The sequence below is a fragment of the Cynocephalus volans genome, chromosome 11, assembly GCF_027409185.1.
Source record: "Cynocephalus volans isolate mCynVol1 chromosome 11, mCynVol1.pri, whole genome shotgun sequence".
Taxonomy (NCBI): Eukaryota; Metazoa; Chordata; class Mammalia; order Dermoptera; family Cynocephalidae; genus Cynocephalus; species Cynocephalus volans.
The window spans coordinates 5,824,802-5,844,911 of NC_084470.1; the positions used below are offsets into that span (position 1 = coordinate 5,824,802).

Below are 20,110 nucleotides of genomic sequence, written 5' to 3' on the forward strand. Positions count from 1 at the left end.
CTGATGGCCATACTGGCCCCATACATTGGTCATCCTATACATGAGGTAACGGCCATGATAGCCAGCTTGGGTAAAGTAGAGGACAGCAGACAAGCAAAAGGGGTCCGAAAGGTGGCTAAGAGCAAACCCCCAAGAAGTACTCGGGATTTTATCCCAAAGGGACCAAGCAAGACCAGCCATAAGCAGATGTGGCTTGACTTGCTTGCAGCAGGGGTTGATGAAAACAAAATTGACTGGCAGCCAAATACAGTTCTGTTTGCCTTGGAGCAGCAATTGTGCCCTGAACAGCATTTCACTAAATGTCCAGAAACAGGTAGCAAGTTACATTCATTGGCTTTAAAGGTCTTTTTGGTTGCTCCCGAGGAGGTGGATGAACTGTTCCATTTTGATTACGGAGCAGGCCAAGGTACTCGTCTTTTGGGGGCAGGCGAGGACTGGAATCCTCATGTTGACTTGGCAATGATGAAGCTGATGCACTGGCTAAGGTAAGATGGCTGGAGAGAGCTCCAGCAGCTGATGTAGCTGGGTGGCCACATTGGAGAATGCAGCATGCTGGCTGTAAGGCCGGGTGGTCAATGGCTCGCCAGGTGCCGCATTAACCCGAGAAAAAGTGCTCCTGATGAGCAGATGTGCCCCTGATGGGCAGATAACTTGTGTGAGACTGCTCCTGACACTGTGGCAGGTGGATCTTGTGGGACCACTGCCAAAGAGAGCTACTGGTTTTCTGTTTGTATGGCCTTGTGGGTCCCCAGACTGGGTGAGGTGCCTATTCTTGTGGCCATCCTTTCTCAGGATGGCAACTTGGCATGTATCTTACCAGAGGGGTGAGAACTTCCCCTATTGGTACCAATTACCCTTCTGTCTTTTCACCCATAGTGTTCTGGCTGCAGGCACTGCACCAGAGTCAACTGGGTACATACATACGTTGGTGTGATCATCTACTGAATATGCACTGAACTTTACATCAGTATGACTACAAGATTCCCATGGAAAATCACACCAATGATGACTACTAACCGGACATGTGTGGCTAAAGGACAGAACTACAGGATAAGCCTTAAGCCATATTGAACAGACAATAGGTTGTATAAACAGGTCATTTATCCTCACTAAGGGAACATTGTGGAAGATTCTTAACACGTAGACTGTACGGCGAGGGACCCTGAAGCGGTGGATTGTGGGGAAAATAGAATAATTTAGTCAGGATCCCTGGACATTTCTTGTAAACAAGTTGTGAGCGGTTGGATTAGTGTGCATGTGCACCCCTGTATCTTTCTAGTTAATGCTTTTGTGTGTTCTGCAGTTTGTGAAGCAGGCTGGAGGCAGAGAGCTCCTGCCTAACCACAGAGCATGTTTACTCTGCTGGCAGCTACTCTGGCTCAGTTTTACTTTGGACTTTGCGGGTAACAGTTGAGTTTCTGAGTTTCTCTGTGGACTGCTTAGCTCATAGTGTTGTGTGTGCTGAATAAAGACTATTCCTTCTTCAGCCAAGGCTCCAAGGACTGCTTTGTCCAGTTCCCTAGCTCGTAGACCTGTGTGAAGGGTTTGTGAATGGGCTCGAGGGGGTCTGTAGCTTCAGACCCTAGCCCTGGGTGTACGTAGATCTACTGTGACCATAAGAATACATCTCGAACACGAAACTTAATTGAAATCAGGGGAAGCCTAAAGACATTCAGCCAGTGACATACAAATGAAATGTATTATGCTTTGCACTTGCTTTTCAGGCTTTTCTTTCCTTTGCTCTTCATCCACTTAAATATTTTCTGAGCCCCTGCCCCGTAAGAAGTGCTGCAGTTCATACAAAACCAGTAACACAAGCCCCTGAGTTAGGTAGCTTCCATCCAGCTGGGGGCGTAAGGTAGGGCCACTACACAAGAGCTCCACAGCCGCTGACACTTCCAAGGTGGAGCTGAGGTGGTGGGGGTCACAGGCAGAGAGCCCGCTGAGGGCTGGGGTGTGACGAGCCAGAGCCCGGAGCGCTGGACAGGAGCGCGCGCCTGCGGAGGGAAGCTGGGGCGGAGGGTCTCCAAAGCGAGGGACACGTGGCTTCCACGAATGCACGTGCTGAGGACCAGGGCGGCCTTCGTGGCTGGGGCTGAGTGACCCTCACCCCGACCCTGCTCCTGCCTCCGCTAGGACACCCCGGCAGTGGCGGTGCTGCAGAAGCAGCTCTGGGGCGCGGGCAGCCGCAGGCCTTGCAGGAGGAGCCGCTCCCCGGGCTTGGGCTCAGGCGCGCTCTGAGCTGCCCTTTACCCCTGGCGGCAGCGGCGGCCGGACAGTAGGAAAGTCACAGCGAACCTGCTCCGGCCGGCCGGGGAGACCTCTTTCACCTCCGCTCCCTGGGTCACCGCCTGGCCACGTGCCTCCTTCAGCAGCCGGCCTGGAGGGCGGCCGTGGCCCGAGCTCGAGCGCGCAGCGCGTCTGCTCGGCCGGCGCTCAGCTCCGGGGACGCCGCAGTCCCTGCGGCCGCCGAGCGGGGGGACAGTGCGCGGCGGAGCTGCTGCCTGAGCGCCTAACCTAGGCTGGCAGCGCTCTGCCTGGTGCTGGGGACGAAGGACCCGACCCAGCCCCTCTTTCTGGCCTCCTGCCCACCCCTGGCTCAGTGTCCACAGCTGCGACAGCAGACGGGGCGCAGAGCAGCAGAGAAAGACAAAGTGTGGCCAGTGACGAGCCAGCCACACGGCCGGGCCCAGCACGCCCGCCCCACGAGGAGCCTGTCGGAGGCGGCGGGCCCGGGGGCTTTGGAGAGAGCAGGGTGAGCACTGACCTCTGGCTGCATCTCTGCCACCCACAGGCCTCGTGCTCAGGTCATGATCGGCCCTTTCCCCTGCTCCTTTCCGCATGGGAGGAAGGGTGATAATGCCTAAGTCCCAGAAGCATTATGAGGCCTAACTAAAATAACAGAGATCGCAAGGAATGCCGTTCTCTTCTGAGTTCCTACTGTGTGCCCGCAGCCGTGGCAGGGTCTCTACTCGTGCTGGAACAGTCCTAGCAGCCGTGGAAGGGAAGGTGCGAGCGCCCTTTCCAGCCCGTGGCTGCAGCAAGGCCGCGTGCGCTCCCCGGGCCTGAGCGCCAGCCACGTGTCTGCTACACACAGCGGCCACAGGGGTGAGGTCCCCTCAGATGTCCCTGTGATAATCATCAGTGACTCCCAAGTCCTTCTCAAAGTCCAAAGAACTTTAAATTTAGACACTTGGAAATTCTGCCTAAGTTTTCTCATTCCTTTGATATCATTCTAAAGATTGTATATTACATGGATGCATTTATTTATGGCCAGAGAGCTATACCTAGTGTTTCCAAATATCATTGCTATTACCTAAGGAAATACGTTTTGTACATAGGGATTTTATCTGGTGATCGTTCACGTTAGTGAGAACCATAAGTGGACGTGAATGTAAAAGATACAAATCACAGAAACATATTCTCATATGCCACTGAATTCTGTAAGCAACATAATTGCTGTCATTTCATGAGAATTTATGCTTTCAAAATTTCATCCATGTTATCTAGCATCTTCTGTAAATAATAGCATCTTTTTAGACTCTGCCCTAGTAACCCAGCATTTCATCTTGGTATAGAAATGTCGTGTATGATTAAACCCTACCTACAAGATAGACATACGAATGAAATAATATTCTTCATAATAAAACAAACCTTAATCTCTACCTGTACAGAAAAATGCCACGTTGAAGCCTTCTTTTAATGCAGTCTTGGGATTTTTTACTCTCTTGCATAAATAACCAGTGATACAAAAACGAGGGGAAAGGGAAAGATTTGTTAAATTGCATATTGTGGGTCTGGCAATGTAATTAGTGGGAGAAGTCAAGGAAATGTGATAACAGCATTTGAGGTGGACTCTCTATGAGGCTATATTATTGCCGCTTACAGGCTTCCCCTGGGCACGAGATCTCGGTCACGGGTTTACCCTATGGCGTGTCTCTCCAGGAGTCTCTGCACCGGCATCGACAGCTTTCCCAGGAAGCGCTTGATGATGGGGCGGCTCTTGGCAAACTTGTCCTTCACCTCGATTTCCAGGACGTCAGTGGGCAGGGACACAAAACTGAATTGCTGCAACAAAAGAGAGTGGCACATCAATGAACTTAGGGGCCCAAGTTTGTCCAGTTCCCAGCCCATCTGCCCCGATGACATCTTTGCAAAAGTGCCATCTGCAATGCACAGTGGATACTGTATCAAGGTCCTGGAAGTGCTGTGAGCCCTGTCCATTTAGTAAATGAGGGGGAGGACGAGATGCTTTTCTCAGGGCTTAAATATAGGGATATCCTCTGAGATTCAAACAACAAAATCAGCACACCTTAGAGAGAAAGAACGCCACCCGGCCTCACCACACTTGACTAAGCCTTATACTTAAAGAAACAGTGAGAACAAACTCGCCTGATTAGAATGGGAGATATTTTTTAAATGTTTGATAATACCATATGTTTTTGAGAGTGGGAAGAGACAGGAACACACAATTTATTGGTGGAAGGTAAATTGACCTTATAAAACTTTGGGAGGGGAATTGGCAATATTTACTGGCATTTAAACTGCAACCAAGAGTTCTACGTCTAGGAGTTTTACTTCTGGATTAATTTGCACAAGTATGCAAAAGATGTATTTTATAAGTTTGTATTAACAATAGCAAGCGACTAGGAAAAGAAAAAAAAAAACTATGGGAAGATGGTTAAATGAACTGGTAAATCATTGAACAGAGAACTCTGCCATCATTAAAAAGAATTGGATAAATCGATATGCACCAACTTGTAAAGGTACCTCACAAACTAAGTGAAAAAGCAAAGGACAGAAAAATACGAAGAGTAGAATTCGTTTGTACTTTGAACTGCAGACAAAATGCCTGGAGGGGCAGACTCCAAACTGTGAACTCCAGGGACTAGGCTGATAGGGGAGGGGAGAAAATGGGTCTTTTACATTTTATTTCATTTAATTCTGAACTGTTCATTTATTAAATAGCATGTGGCATGACTTTTAAAATAAAAGCAATAGCAATTAAAGGAAGACTAAGACCATCAGAAATTGGCTTGTCCATAATAAAAGTGTAGAAAAGAAGGCTCAGGAAGGTAAACATTGGTGTTGCCCAGCCTGGACTATCTGGGAGGAGGAAGTCCAGACATTGATTGTTACAGTATCCTTAGTCAAGGTTGTAAAACAGCTGAAACATATAAAAATTTTCTTTTGTTCTGATTCCTAACAGCAATCTTTTAGCTTTAGTGGATTTCTATGTACAGAGATTAAATATGTTGGGCATGTGAATGTTACCATCTCCTCTAGCAGTCAGGATGAGCTAGGGCATGCTGCAGCAACAAACATCTTCTAAGTCCTCGTGACTTCAGATAGTAAAGTTGGATTTCTTTCATACGTTCTCATTGTAGGCTGACAGAGCAGTCACCCTCTCAAACATTGCCCTCACAGTGATGAAGACAAGAGAGCTCCAGAGGGTTTTCCTCCTGCCAATAAGTGTTCCCTTCCAAATGACTCCTCATCAGACCTGCACATGTGCCCCAGCCGACCACAGGAGTAGGAAGTATGAATCCTTCAGGGCATCTGGGAGGTAGGGAGCAGAAATGTTTGGCTCACAGCACTAAAGACTTCCACTCTCTCCATGTGGTACTTCTAATTTTCATTATAATTTAGTTTTCATTAATTCCTATAGAATTCCTAGGAATCAGTCATTTCTGGTACTGACAATACTGAATTCTGGGTATGCCAGGTTTAAGGATCAAACCTAGGAATAGGTACTACTCTAAGAAGTCCTGCCTAAGTGAGAATCCACCCCCTCCGAACTGTCTCAGGTCTTAAAAGCTTCTCTATCTTTGGTCCAGTTATTTCATTTTGGAGCGTATTATAATAGATCTTCTAAACTAAATGCCCAAGAGTAGGTTAGGTAGGTTACACATATGATAAATAATTTATAACTTTCTAAATTATAATAATGTCTATTATAATTTATATACGAATATATACAATTGCAATATAATTATATCACATTAAATGCTAATGAGATAGAAAATGCTTATTTTACAATGTTAAGTGACAAAAGCAGAACAGAATATCATATATGATACATAATCACAGTAATGTGAATTGTAGGAATAGAAAAGGCCAGAAAGAATTACAAGAAATTTCCATAGCAGTTGTTTTACCAGGTAAGACTATGTTTTCCTCCATTTCCTCTTTGTGTGTTTCCCACTCTTTCTGCAATGAACACTTAGTATTTTGATAATAAAAAACCGTAATCGCGTTTATTAAAATGAGACTATTTCTATGTACAGTAGCCTGCATGAGACACTGCAGTCAGCTCATCACAATGTGCTCTGAAATCACGGGCAGCTCCTGGGTCTTTCCTCCCTCCTGGCTGCTTTCTGCCTAGCGTCTCTTCACATCCATCCCAGTCATCACCCTCTGACTGCTGGGCCCTTGACTCCACGCATGGTCACTAGAGTCCGCATGTGCGCACAGCTAGGCCCGGCGTTGTTAGGAACAGTGAGCAGTCCTGACAACGGGACAGTCCGTCTGTTCAGGACAAGCTACGTGCACCCGCGAGCCTGGGCCAGGTGACAGACTTTGCCTGGTGCCTCTGCTGACCTGGCTTTCAAGCCTCTGAAGAACCTTGGAGTGAGGTAACTTGGCTTTTATTCTTAGCTCTGCACATCTGAGCTCTTACTCTGTCTTTCACCACCTCCCTGGATCTCAGCATCTTCAGCTGTAGAATGGGGGAGAAGGCCCCTGCCATGTTGATAAGTGTGTTTTTCCTCTCCTCTTCTGTACAGACTCCACTTGCCTCACCCTCTGCTGTCTCCCTTTGACTTTCCAATTTTGGGACTTTTTTCCGATTTGCTAAGGGATTTCAGGTGACTCTTAATGGCTAATAATATTATACAGCTCTTTGTGGTAATCCACAGGCCCATTTGAAATACAAAGTCTTTGTATCCAGGGAAGTGGCCTGCTTATTTGTCAAAAGAGAAATTTGTGAATTATATCTGCAAAAGATTAAAAAGAAAAAAGGATGTATTGTCACCCCAAGTTTTCTGCTGTTTTGGGAATTTTACTCCTTACCTCCTAGTTCACCATAAAAGAAGCCAGTGTGGAAATGAAAGAGCTAACCCTGGACGTCCTTGGGGCTCTGAGTCTGGTCATTTTCTATCTTCATCCTTCCCTTCCTGCTTAGGAGCATCCCAGGCTCAGGCCAACCAGTGCATAAAAGGCTCCTTATCTCCTCCTAAGCCATGAAACTGTCTTAAACAAAGAACTCTTGGCACCTGGGGTTAGAGAGCAAAGGTCCCCGGGTCACCTCTCCATCAGAGCATTGGGTTCTGAATTCTTGTTATTGGCTCCACTTTATGAACCAACTGTCGGCCTTTTGCAGTTGGGCAGCAGCGGCAGGAAGAGGCCCAGTGTGGTGCCACTGCGAGCAGGATGGGCACAAGTCCTGCAGTGTCAAGCACCCTCTAGTTAAAAGTAAACTTTCTTTTGTTCAAGCTCAGGTTCTTGGGATTCTGACTTGCTTTGGGCCACTGGTTGTTGACTTCAGTTCTCATTACAGTCATCGGGAGCTTTTACAACAGTGCTCCTGTCTGGGTCCCATTCTGGACTAATTAAATTAGAGCAAATTTAGTTTGAAGTTGGGCACTGGGAGTGTCTAAAGTTTCCCAGGTGACTTCACTGTGCAATCAGGGTGAAGAATCAGAGTTCTCTCAGTAACAATCCCTTTTAATATCAAATATGTTCACTGTTAGGGAAATATTCTTCAGACTAAATCTAAATCTTCCTCTGTGGCCTAATGTTTAATGCAGTGATCTGTAATGTATTCTTCAAACCCCTGTTGAACAGTTTACTTTTTATTGACATTCTCATTAATGTCAGTGGATAGAAGTGGATCTCTATACATTAGATGCCAGTAACATCCCCCTAGATATGTGTGAGGGAAGTGGAGACAGACTGGTCAGGCTCCCTCACCTCATATCCAGCTGAGCATGGCTCAGCATGTCTGATGTAAATACGTTAACTGTGCATGTGCACACAGGTGTTCCTGGGCTATATGACTCTAGTATAAAAGACAATGGCTCTGATCAGCTGGGGGTTGAGCTTGTGTCCTAATAAAGCATGTCAACCTTGCCAATGGCTCCCACAATCTTTTTCCAACTACCTAGCTCATGACCTGCATATGAGGGGTCTGTGACCCAGTCTGCACAATGGGTTTGAAGGGTCTGTGACCCAGCCTGACAACGGATTTGAAGAGTCTTTGACCAAGCCTGACAATGTGACAACCAAAACTGTCTACACACGTTGCCAAATGTCCCCTGGGGACAAAATCACTATGTGAGAACCACTGATGTATGCTAACCATCTTCAATTTTCCAGAGAGATTTTAGAACTGATGTTGTGATGCATGGGGTATGCATTTATTCATTTTTGTGTGTTGTTACTCAAGAGGCCGTTTATAGAACTAAGATGATTTACTTATCTATTATATTCCATCTTGCTTCAAAAAAGATTTCAGGTAGATCTCCTCTAAACAAAACTTCCATAAATTGAACTCAGTGAAATAAAAACAAGGTATCTAACTAAAGAAAGTATTTCACTGGCAGTTATGTAAGCTGGCAACAGATGCATAGTGGGCAGCTTAAGCAGAGATCAGGAGAGTGCTGGTAAATAAAGGAGGGAAGGGTTCATACATTCATTCACAAACACTTGCTGAGCACTGGCCCTGAACTGCATGCTGGTGATAGCCACCACCCTTATGGATTGGAGTGCTGGGGCTATTGTTGGGAAAAATGCCAAAATAATTTTCTCATAAGCCTGTTTTGTCCTTGAAGTAATATCTTGTCCTTGAAACTATATTTGCTTGCTCCAATAGTCTGGCTATTAATCACTGTTTGTATTTTTGGCTTCTGTAATCGAGCTTGCTTCTCTGCACAGACCACATATGCTAGCCTAGTGAATGCCGAGAAAAGGAAAAAAAAAAAAAAAAAAAAAAGTAAAAACCCTGGAAGAGTCCGCTTATAAAAACCTTGTGGGACCTGAGCTTGGGGTCCAGATTTCTAGGCATTAGCTTCTCTGGGCCCACCGGCATAATAAAATACCTGACTTTCCAACCCTCTGAGTGCCGACCACTTCTTGGCCCAGTCCGTTTCCATAACACTATAGGCCTCTCACTTAGGAGCTCACAGTCTGATGTTGCAGGCAGACAATGACAAAACAGAAAATGCTACAGTTAGGCTGCCAAAAGATTCAGCCTTGTGGACAGGTAGGGACAGGAGGGTGGCAGTGGTGCTGGGGAGGAGCCTAGTGGACAGGAAGGTATGACTTCCTAGACGATGTGATGATTGACTGAGTCTTAGCAGACGAGCAAGCACTGGCAGGTTGAAAAGTGGTGGCGGGCACATTCAGGCAGAGGGTTGCCAAGGAAGAGGGCTGAAGATCACAGGGTGCATGGGTCCCTTTGGGAACTGCAGGGGGCTTATTATGTCTAGGTCATAATCGGGGGTCATGTAGATTTGTAGGATCCAGGTCGTGAGCTGCCTCCTGGCCAGGGCTCAGACTTATCCCCAAGGCATTTGGGAGAAACTGAAGGATGAATCATGCAAATGACACACTCAGATGTGCATTTTAGTGAAGTAACTGTGGCGGTGCATTGTGGAAGGGGCCTGCAGGAGCAGGTTGGGTAAGGTGAGACACAAGCAGGAGGCTTGGCAGGTATGGGGCAGGGGTGGCCGGTCTGTGCACTGGTTGTCAGTGACAGCTTGGTGTGGGGGAGAGGAAGAGGTCACTTTCTTTTGTTCTCTCCGGACCCCCAGCGGATTGGATGGTTCCCACCCACACTGAGGGCAGGTCTTTCCCACCCAGGCCACTCAGACTCTCATGCTAATCTCTGCTGGAAACACCCTCACGGACACACCTGAAAAGATTGCTTTACCAGGTTTCTCAGCATTCCTTCACCTAACCAAGTTGACATCTAGAATTAACCTTCACAAGTCCACCCCTTGTCAACTTGGTGTCCATACTATCTCCTTAAATCACACTTAATTTTCAAATGGTACAATAACATAATAGTTTCGCCTAACATGATATGTCATCCTGCGTACAACCAGAAACGCATTAATCCCTCTCCAAGAAGAAAAAGGTAAAGTCCTTAAATGATATTTACCCTTCTCCCAATATCCATAACTTAATATTGCAAATACTATGAGGTAAGGCTAACAACATTTAAATGCTGGTATAAAGTCAGTAATTCTCATGGTACATGATAGACAACAAGAGGAACAAAATCAAAGATAATTGCTTAATATGTGTACAGTATACATACATAGAGACATATTCTTAACACAGCAGGGAGAACAATTACAATCCTTGTTCCTGTAACTGGTCACGTGGTCGAAGCTGGTATTTATAGCTTCCTTCTTCTACTACCCATTCTGTATTCCCTTTGCCTTCAGCGAGCACCTCAGCGGGTCGTGGTTCTTTATCTGGTGGAGTGACCCAAACCTTTATCCCTGAAGAGTCTGGGCCATGTGTAGTCTTGCCTGGATTTGGTTGTTGTAATTTTCCATTGACCTTAATCACAGGGCATGGCAGTATTAAGAGACGTCCTAAGGGATCTCCTGTATTCCATATATAATCTTCCTCACCTCCATGGTGGAGTAGTGTCCAACTTCCCCTTGGTAGTCTGGGTCAATCACCCCAGACAACACAGTCACTCCTTTCTTAGCCTGTTGATTCAGAGGCATGAGGAGCCCAACGTGGCCAGGTGGCAGCCTTAACCTCCAGTTCAATGGGATCATTTGTGTGTCTCCTGATGGAAGCATGCCTCCTTTTGGAACCAAGACCTCTAGACCAGCAGAGCATAAAGTTGCAGGGACAGGAAGCAAAAATGTTGCTAATGGGTCCCTAGGGGTAATGGTTAGTGGTGCCACTTCTGTTTCCACTCCTTGATTCCTGGACTCGTGAATCCTGGCTATGGGAGAGACAGTGCCATATATTGGGCTCTGATTTAGAGCATGTACAGCCTGCGGGAGAACTTTGCCCCAGCCCTGAAGGGTAGTGGCACCAAGCTGGCGCTGTAACTGTGACTTCAAAAAGCCATTCCACCATTCTATCAGCCCTCGGGATCCTGATCCCTGCATCCCAGCTGCTCTGGCTGGAGTGGCCTCAAGTGTGGTTCATGTAGCAGCCCTGGAGAATAGTCTGAAACCTCAGTGGCGTCCACCTAGTGTTAAGTCTGCAGGCCAGCAGGACATGAGAGCAGTGGAGGTGTGGCAGCCTCCACCCAGATTCCAGAGGATGTATGGAAAAGCCTGGGGACCCAGGCAGAGACCTGCCACAGGGGCAGAGCCACCACAGAGACCATCTACTAGAGCAATGCCGAGCAAGAAAGTGGGGCCAGAACCCCCACAGAGAGCACCCACCAGGGAAATGTATAGTAGAGTCAAGGCAGCAGGACCACCATGGAGACCCCAGACTTATGGAGCTACCAGAGTGGAACACCGGCCTGGAAAAGTTGCAGGCACCAGTGCTGCCCACTGGGCTGCATCTTGCAGAGCTGTGGGAATGAGGCTGCCTGATGCTTTGGGAGCACGGATGCCCAATTGTGCCCAGGATGCGGGACTTGTAGTCAAAGAACATTATTTTGAAGCTTTAAGACATAATGTGTGCCCTGCTGGGTTTTGGATTTTTTGGAGGCCTGTTTTCCTTTCTTCTGGCCTATTCCTCCCTTTTGGAATGGGAATGTGTACCCAATGTCTGTTTCACCATTGTATCTTGGCAGGAGATAAATTTGGTTTTGACTATTCAGGTTCACAGAGGGAAGAACTTTTGCTTTTGGTCTCAGATGAGACTTTGGACTTTGGACTTGTAAGTTGGTGCTGGAGCAAGCTAAGACTTTTGGGACTGTTGGGATAGAATGATTGTATTTTGTATGTGAGAGTGACATGAGTTTTGAGGGGCCAGGGGTGGAATGATGGAGTTTGGATGTGTTGTCCCCTCCAAAACTCATGTGGAAATTTGATCTCCAATGTGGCAGTGCTGGAAACTGATTGAGTCATGGGGGCGGATCCCTCATGAATGGATTAATGCTCTCCCTGGGGGAGGAAGGGTAGTGAGTTCTCGCTCTATTAGTTCCCAGGAGGCCTGATTGTTTAAAGGACCCTGGCACCTTCTCTCTCTCTCTTGTTCCCTCTCACCATGTGATCTGCTTGTACCCACCAGCTGCCTGCCACTTTCTGCCATAAGTAGAAGCAGCCTGAGGCCTGTGCCAGATGCAGCTGTCCCAGAATCGTAAACCAAATAAACCTCTTTCCTTTATAAGTTACCCAGTCTCAGGTATTTCTGTTGTAGCAACACAAAATGGACTAAAACAGTCACAAACTCCCAAAACTGGGTTCTTGAGCTTTAGGGAACATGAGAGGACTGGTAGCTAGGAATGAAAGGAGCAGCTGTGGCTGAATGTCCCAGAGCAGTCAAAGCACAGAGTGATGGAAATGGGAGGGTGGGCGTGGAAGGACAGAAGAGGGGACAGAGAGCTGGAGAGCTTGCGACTGCTCAGCAGTGCTTGGGGCGTGCGTGCGGGAGTGGACAGCCAGTGGTGAAGGGAGATGGAGGTCGGTGAGATGCGGGCGTTGATCACCCGGGAGAATTGTCTCCTTGGGTACAATTGTCTCGGGTACAATTGTCTTGGGTACCGTTAAAGAAAAATAAAAATGGAGACCACCGTTTCCATACACCTCAAAGTCAACTGCCCATAACCAGGTGACCAAAACTTAGGTCAGTCTGATTTCCCCCAAATGTTGTCTCTGATCATAAACACTAAATGGAAGCTTTGCGTTCTTGTCGGCATGATTCAGTGAAATTAAAACAACCAGGTATAGACAAATCAGCTCTGTCTGCCCTGAAAAAATGATAATGTATAACAATTAATCAGGAAAAAAGCCAAATGCTTCCTCCTTTATGCCTTATAAACTGTGCTGTAACTTCTGGAAGGGAGCCTCTGACCACTTGGTTTGAAGTCTCCCAGATTGTGATCTGTACTTTTTTTTATGATGATAAACTTTAATATTTTTCCTAACTTGATCTGACTTGATTTTTGATATCATAAAGGGAAGATGGTGCCATAGGTAGAAAGGTCATAACAGGAGCCAGCACTGCCTCGGTGTAGCTATGACAGTCAAGAAGAAGGTGGCTGTGGGGAGTCTCAGAGGCTCGCTCAACATGATCTGGAAAGTATCTTCGCTCAGGCATTTGGGGAAAGGGTATGGGAAAAGATGACTGCAGTCTGAGAGAGCAGAAATATAATGATCCATTTACCCCACTCATAAATTTATGAAAGTCAGGAAAGGTTAAGAACTGGAAAACGGTAGGGACAGTTTACTTGGTTTGAGTGGTGCTGAGTTTGAAGAGGCGGAGGCTGACCAGGAGTGAGGCGGGAGTTCTAATCATAAGCTGAGACTAGTGCCTCGTGACATGCAGTAAGCATCTTTGCCGTGTGATCATGTGGTTATATTAACTTTATATTAACAGTGTGATTGCTGTGCGTTATGCTACTGTTATCATAGGTCAGGATCTGCAGGGAGAGTGGCATCTAGCTTTACCTTTTGCAGCCAAACATAAAGGGGAAACACAACACCAGCTCCGCTCCCAAGAGGCTGCCTGGTACCTGCAGCCAACACCACTGTCTGCCACCAGCACAGGCTGATGGACTGGGCTTGGCGCTTCCTGCGTAAAGTTCTCCAAGGAGGAGGAAGGGCTGGAGAAACCACTGGAGCACGTGAACCACGGCTGCTCTTCCTTTGAACCCCACACCGTGACTCTCGGTGCAGGCGGCGCTGTTCACTGAGTTTCAAAGTGACTCTCAGAATAGTGCTGCGCACAGCCAAGGCTGACAGACAGAGACATGCCTCCATCAGCAGGGTGGCAAATTAATCAGGAGCAATTTTTTTTCTCTCTCAGCAACATAAGAGAGTTTTTATATTAAGAAGTGGCGCCCTGGAGTCTGGGCCCAGGAGGAGACCTGCCCCGTATGTAATGTGCAGCTTGAGTGTATCTAGGAAGGACATGCCAGAGACAATCCTGCGGGGGCACAAGCCCCGGAGCTGCAGGGAATCCAACTTCTTAGAATAGCAAAGGACATTCTTACAAATTTGTCAAATAAGGAAAGTTTATGTTTTTTCTTGTGCACGAGTGCAAATAAATTGGATTTCATAGGCCTCCACCGTCTCCATGTAAGGCTCTAAGAATCCTCAGCCACAGAATAGAATATTATTGATTTTATTTACAGGTATTGCTTTGGCAAAGTTAGGCCACAGAGTTGTGGCTGGCAGAATGGGAAGCAAGGTCTCTGTGTGTGTGTTTAAATATGGAATATGTATATAATTATATATCGTACATAAAATATATGAACCATAAAGGTATATATTATACATACATGTATTCTATCTCTATCTGTATCTCTATGCACATCCATATCCATACATATATATTTATCACTAATCTTTTGTTTCTGGAGATGATTCACTTGAACGCCCATAAAGAGGGCATGGAATTAGATTACTAGACTGGAAACCAAGAAGGCTAAACTCTGCTGCACGATCATCAGCAATCTAACTGACCTTTCTGTGTCTAGAGTACCCCAAAAAGAGAAGGAAGAAAAGGGCTTTTGCTCTAATTTCATCTTCTGCAGGTGCTTTGTTGGTAAATTGTCATTGTCACTGGTGGTGTTCCTCATGTGCATATGCCGGTCGAACCTGGAACCCACATCAGTGGCTCAGCCTAAACTCTCTTCCACACTTCGGAGGCCGTTCTTGCCCTTGTGATAACCTCCTACCTGCTCTCCCTGCCTTCAGCTGCTCTCTTACAGTCGCCAGGAAAGCTACGTCTCGGGAACACAGATTTGATCATTTCATTCTCTTGCATAATAACTTCCTCTGAAGTCTTGTGTCACTTGCAGAATGAAGTCCAAATTTCCTAATGACATGTCTGGCTCCTGCCTGCCCTTCTGGCTTCATTTATCACAGTCGTTCTCCAAAGAGCTTATTTTCTTCCACATGCTTTCCCATGCTTACCACTTGCCTACGAGTTGCTGTTTCCCACTTCTCTGCCTTGCCAAACTCCTACTCTCCTTCAAAAACCCATCCAAATAAAATTTCTCCCGTGGAGCCTTTTGTGACTTTGGCAACCACCAGCAGAGACAGCTGTCTTTTCTTCCGCTTCACATCCTCCTCTACGGTTCTCATCACATTATTTGTTTTCCTGTGAATCATGAGGATGCACATGGAGTATCTGTTTTGGTAAAGCTCTCTGCATGCAGAAACTGCACTTTACATGTGTCCCGAGCATGCTGATGAATGAGGGCAGAAGGGATGACCACTTCCTGGGGCAGTTCTACTCTGTGTCAGATGCTAACATCCTATGAGTGGAAGTACCATGCGAGGTTTGCGGGCCAGCTAAATCCATCCCCCTGCACGTGTTAGACTGCGCACTCAGTGCTCAGGCCACGCCAGTTATCCTCTGGCAGAGAGTCTAAGGGTCATATTACAGAGATGGACTTCTCTCAAGTGAAGGGAAGCTCTTCATTTGGGTGTGGCATGTGTCCACCCACACAGGCTGGCCGTGAAGGATAGTAAATGACGGGGAGAGAGTTCTGACATGGCCTTCAAGATCCTGCCCCGCGTGAGTATGTCACTAAGCAATAGACTGAGTTAATCAAAAAGGGGATAATCTGAGTGAACCTGACCTTATCAGATAAGCCCTTTAAAAAGAAGACTGGGCCCTTTCTGAAGTTCGAGAGACAAGGTGTGAGATGAATTCATTACAAGGGAGATTCTCCATCACTGGCTTTGTGATGGCCACGTGGCGAGGACCAGAGAACAGCCCCTAGTGGCTGAGAGCAGTACCCATCAACAGCCAGCCAGGGTCCGAAGATCTGGGACACAATCCCCCCACTAACCAGCCCCTAGGTGAGAGCACAGGTTGGCCAAAACCTTGATTTCAGCCTCTGAGATCCTGAACAGACAACTCAGGTTATGCCCAGATTTCTGCCCTACAGAATTATGAGATAATAAAATCTATTCTTTTAACTTGCTAAATTTGTGGTGGTTTGTTATGTAGTGACAGAAACCTAACACAGCAGTCTAAGTTAGGATAAGCAGCAGCAGAGCAAGGATACCTTCTGAACACGTATGCAGAGTTATTTGCTGACAGCATTTAGCTCAGTGTACTGTAGCATCTCAGAAACTGGTTTCTAAGTGATGTTGACAATTCTAAGAAAAAATACTTATGATGAGAAGTGCTAGGTTAAACAAGGTGGAACAGTTTTCCCTACTGTTATTTAACTAACAGGCTTTAAGTATACAAAGGTGCATGTGAATTTGCAAGATAGCATGTAGTGTGCCTATGTTTGACTGTGGCACATCCCTTTGCATGTGGTTGTGTGTATGCACACGTGTGTGTGCGTGTGTGCATAAGTATGTAGTATCATGTGCTTGACTGATGTTTGTAGATCACAGTTTGGGAAACTGGTATTTTGAGTATAGTCATACTTCAAAGTGCTGAGCAAAAATTAATTGTCAACCTATAGTTTTATGCCCACTAAACTCTCATTTGAGAGTGAAGTAAAGGGCTGGCTCGTGAGTTCATTGATTAGAGCACGGTGTTGATAACATCAAGTTCCAGGGCTTGACCCCTGTACTCACCGGCCACCAGGAAAAAAAAAAAAAAAAAAACGTAAAGTAAAATAAAGACATTTTCAAATATTCAAAACTTGGAGAGTTTACCATCCATAAACTTTCAGGGCCTTTTTTCAGAATTATAACTTATAAATTATAATCATAAACCAAGGTATCAGATTAATAAAAAGAGATACAGTATTGTTATCAAAAACTGTGGTCGTTATATTGCATATATATATTTAGAAGTACAGCTTCTGCATTTTGTGTATATTTGGGGTATATTGTGAAAACGTGAAACTAAATAGGAAACATATATAATGAATCCTTTCTGGAAAATAAAAGTTTTAAAATTATCCAAGAGGAAATAGAAAGCCTGAATAAATCAATAGTGATTAAAGAATTGAATTGATAATGAAACACCATGTCACCAGATCACCTTCAAGTAAATTTTACCAAAACTTCTTGGAAAAGATAGTCTGTATCTTATATAAACTGTTCAAGAAGATTTTAAAAAAGGGACAGCTACCCAAATCATTTTCTGAGGATAAGACATCTTTGATACAAACTGGACAAAGGTATTACAAAAAAGAAAAAATTAAAGACATTTTATTAACATAGATAGTTGCAAAAATCCTAAATAAAATTAGCTAAAAATAAAAACAAATAATATCTGTATGAAAAATACCGAAATATGTCTTCAAGCTAAGTGCTATCTGCTATCTGTATGACACTCCCTGGGTCAGGAGACCCTTCCTCCTCGGTCGTTTCTAATGTTCTTCTAGAGGGAGTGCAAGACTTTCGACATTTACATTATGTACTAACTCTATTTTGTCTTACTTTTTACTAAAACATTTCCTTGGTTTTTTATGTTTCTCATCTATATTTAAATATCTTTTATCTTGCTGTATTGTATGCATTTTGTATGTTTTCAGGTATAAGAAGGGATGTAAATATTTGAAGGGATATCATATGTGGCACTTGCGTGCCCATAGGGAAGCTTGGGTCACTAAGTGCTTCATACCTAAGAGATCGATCAACAGCTGGAGATAGACGCCCTCCCTTTCTCTGCACCATCAGGTGGCCCGTTAAGTAAGAAAATCTCTGACTCCCTGTTTCCCCATTCCAGTCCCAACACTGGGGCTATTATCCTTGCAGAGAAAAGGTGAGGGGGATCTCCAGCTCCTCCCAGGATGCCATTCCTCCCAAAGGTGCTGGAGTGGGGGAAAGGAACAAAAGAATGGAATGTGTCCTCTCTTCTCCAAGACCCTCAAACCACAATCCCAGTCTGTGATGTGAATGGGGGAAGGGAGAAGGGAAAAGAGATTTAAGCTGGATGTAAAATTAGACCTGATTGGACTATTTATAACTAAAAGTGATCAGAAGGTTATGGGATATGCCCAAGATATCACGAAGACACCCTTAAGCATGGCTGAAATGCAGTGATTGGAAAAGATTAAAACTGACTATGGTATCACCTACTGAGTCGAGGCTGCTCAGTTAAGCAGATTGTCTATCTATCTATCTCTCTCTGTTTGAATAAGGGTACTTCAAAAAGTTCGTGGAAAAACAGAATTAAGAGCTAATACAAGCTTTCCACAAACTTTTTGAAGTACCCTTGTATTTACCCATCTATCTGTCTGTCTGTCTAGCTACGTATCTGTCCATTGCTCCCTCTGTCACCATGGGTTTGCCATTCCACTGTTCCCTGTGACCTGGGTTGCATAATTTCCCCTTTCAGTCACTCCTTCCATCACCGGACCTGCACTGCTTTGCTTCTGCTTCCACGTCTCTTTCCTAAACACACTAGGTTACACCCAGGCCCATTAATGCCTCCCTTAAATGTAACGTTCTCTTAGTGAAGGATGAGTGCAGTTAATTGCCTAAATTATTTGCCATATGCTTTTACAAGATGCATAATATGTCCTCTGCTTCCATTCTGTTTCTAAAATAAAAAATCCCCCCAAATGTGAGAAGTTAGCTCATTCATCATGGTATTACTACAGTGGTAATTTTGTTATACAAGAAATCAATAGCCTAACCACAGTGACTCCATTGTTACAAAACTGCAATTTAAAGTAACTTACAGTATGACAAGAACTCTATTGATTTTTTTCCTGATATTTTTAACTTTGGAAAGATTGCTGTTTATATTTGCCTTCGTTCATATTTCTGTATTAAATTTTACAGGCTACTAACTAACAGCACTGCAAAAGCTGAGAAAGCTCAGTGGAGTACAGCCTGACATGACTCGAGGTTTGTCACCGGAGCACAGCCACCTACTTCCTGCAAGACAAGTCTGATGGCAGAGACAAGGATGAGACCTGCTACCAGGGCCCCAGCAGGACGGAGTCACGTCAGAGGTGAGCCCGGCTGAAGTGGGATTTCTGCTAAATGAGTAAGGAAAGAGAACCCACAGGACTTGGCCATTTCTATGACTTAGTCCCCGTTGGCTGTTTCTTTTTCAGTCTTTGAAATAAATGTGGCCAGTCTATGTAGATATGCCAAAGACAACTGCACATGACCCCCGAGATTTCTTGGGTTCGTTCCTGCCTGCCTGCCCCTCATTCCAGATTATTGTCTTTCCAGGTTCCTGAATCCTCCTTTGGCTCTGTCTGTCCTGGTTTCTGTTCTTCTCAAGCCTCCTGCTTGGACATCCACTCAGATCTGCTCCCCACTGACTCTAGCCCCACCTTTGATCTTTGGTCCCTATAGGATGTCACTTCTAGTGTTATTCTTTAGATTAATAAGCTTTAATAAACCAGGTACCCAGTTCCAGCTCTGATTTGTAGTGTTTGCCAGTTTTCCTGGTGTAAATACTCCCACCACAGCTGATTGCACTATATGTGGAATTGGGAAGGGATGCACACAGTTGGCTCCTAGGAGCCCACATGAGCTGGCTCCAGCCCACCACTGACCTGTGGATGGAAGTGCCAAGACAACCCCTCATTCGGCTCACTCAGTTCCTCCACGAGAATGGATCAGGGACTGGGTTTTACTGCTGCTCTCAAAACCTCTACTTCTACCTTATTACCTTGGAGAATGAAAAGCGATGCATAGAGACCGTACAAGGAACATCTCACTGCGTGCTTCAGAGCCTCAGGCTCAGTGGTCGAGCCTCAGGTGTGCAGTCTGTTCTCCCACCACATAAACTGGAGCACTGATTCTTGCGTTTTCATGCTGGTGTCCCATTCATGCCTTCCTTTCTTAAAAGGGCTCACCAGCTGGTTTTTGTACTTAAATGATGGTTGTATATGTCAGGAAACTTAAAAAGTATTTTTTCTAACTACTGTCCTGGTGAAAAGTGCTGTTGGTTAGGGCTTCTCACACACTCACCAGAAGTATGAGCTTTGTTTTTCAGAGAATGCTTTTCTTCCATGAGCCCGATTTTTGTGTTTATGAGACTATGTTTACTCTGTCCAGGCCAAAAGTGCAATTTA

General features: G+C 45.4%; 1 protein-coding gene across 1 annotated transcript in view; it reads right to left on the minus strand.

Moving 5' to 3' along the window:
* The window catches only part of HECW1 (HECT, C2 and WW domain containing E3 ubiquitin protein ligase 1), a 241,863-nt gene that overhangs the window by 130,025 nt on the left and 91,728 nt on the right, over nucleotides 1-20,110 (minus strand). Inside the window, exon 6 of the mRNA XM_063114547.1 lies at nucleotides 3,926-4,068. Within this exon, the coding sequence (XP_062970617.1) occupies nucleotides 3,926-4,068 (143 nt within the window). The remainder of the gene's footprint in view (nucleotides 1-3,925; nucleotides 4,069-20,110) is intronic.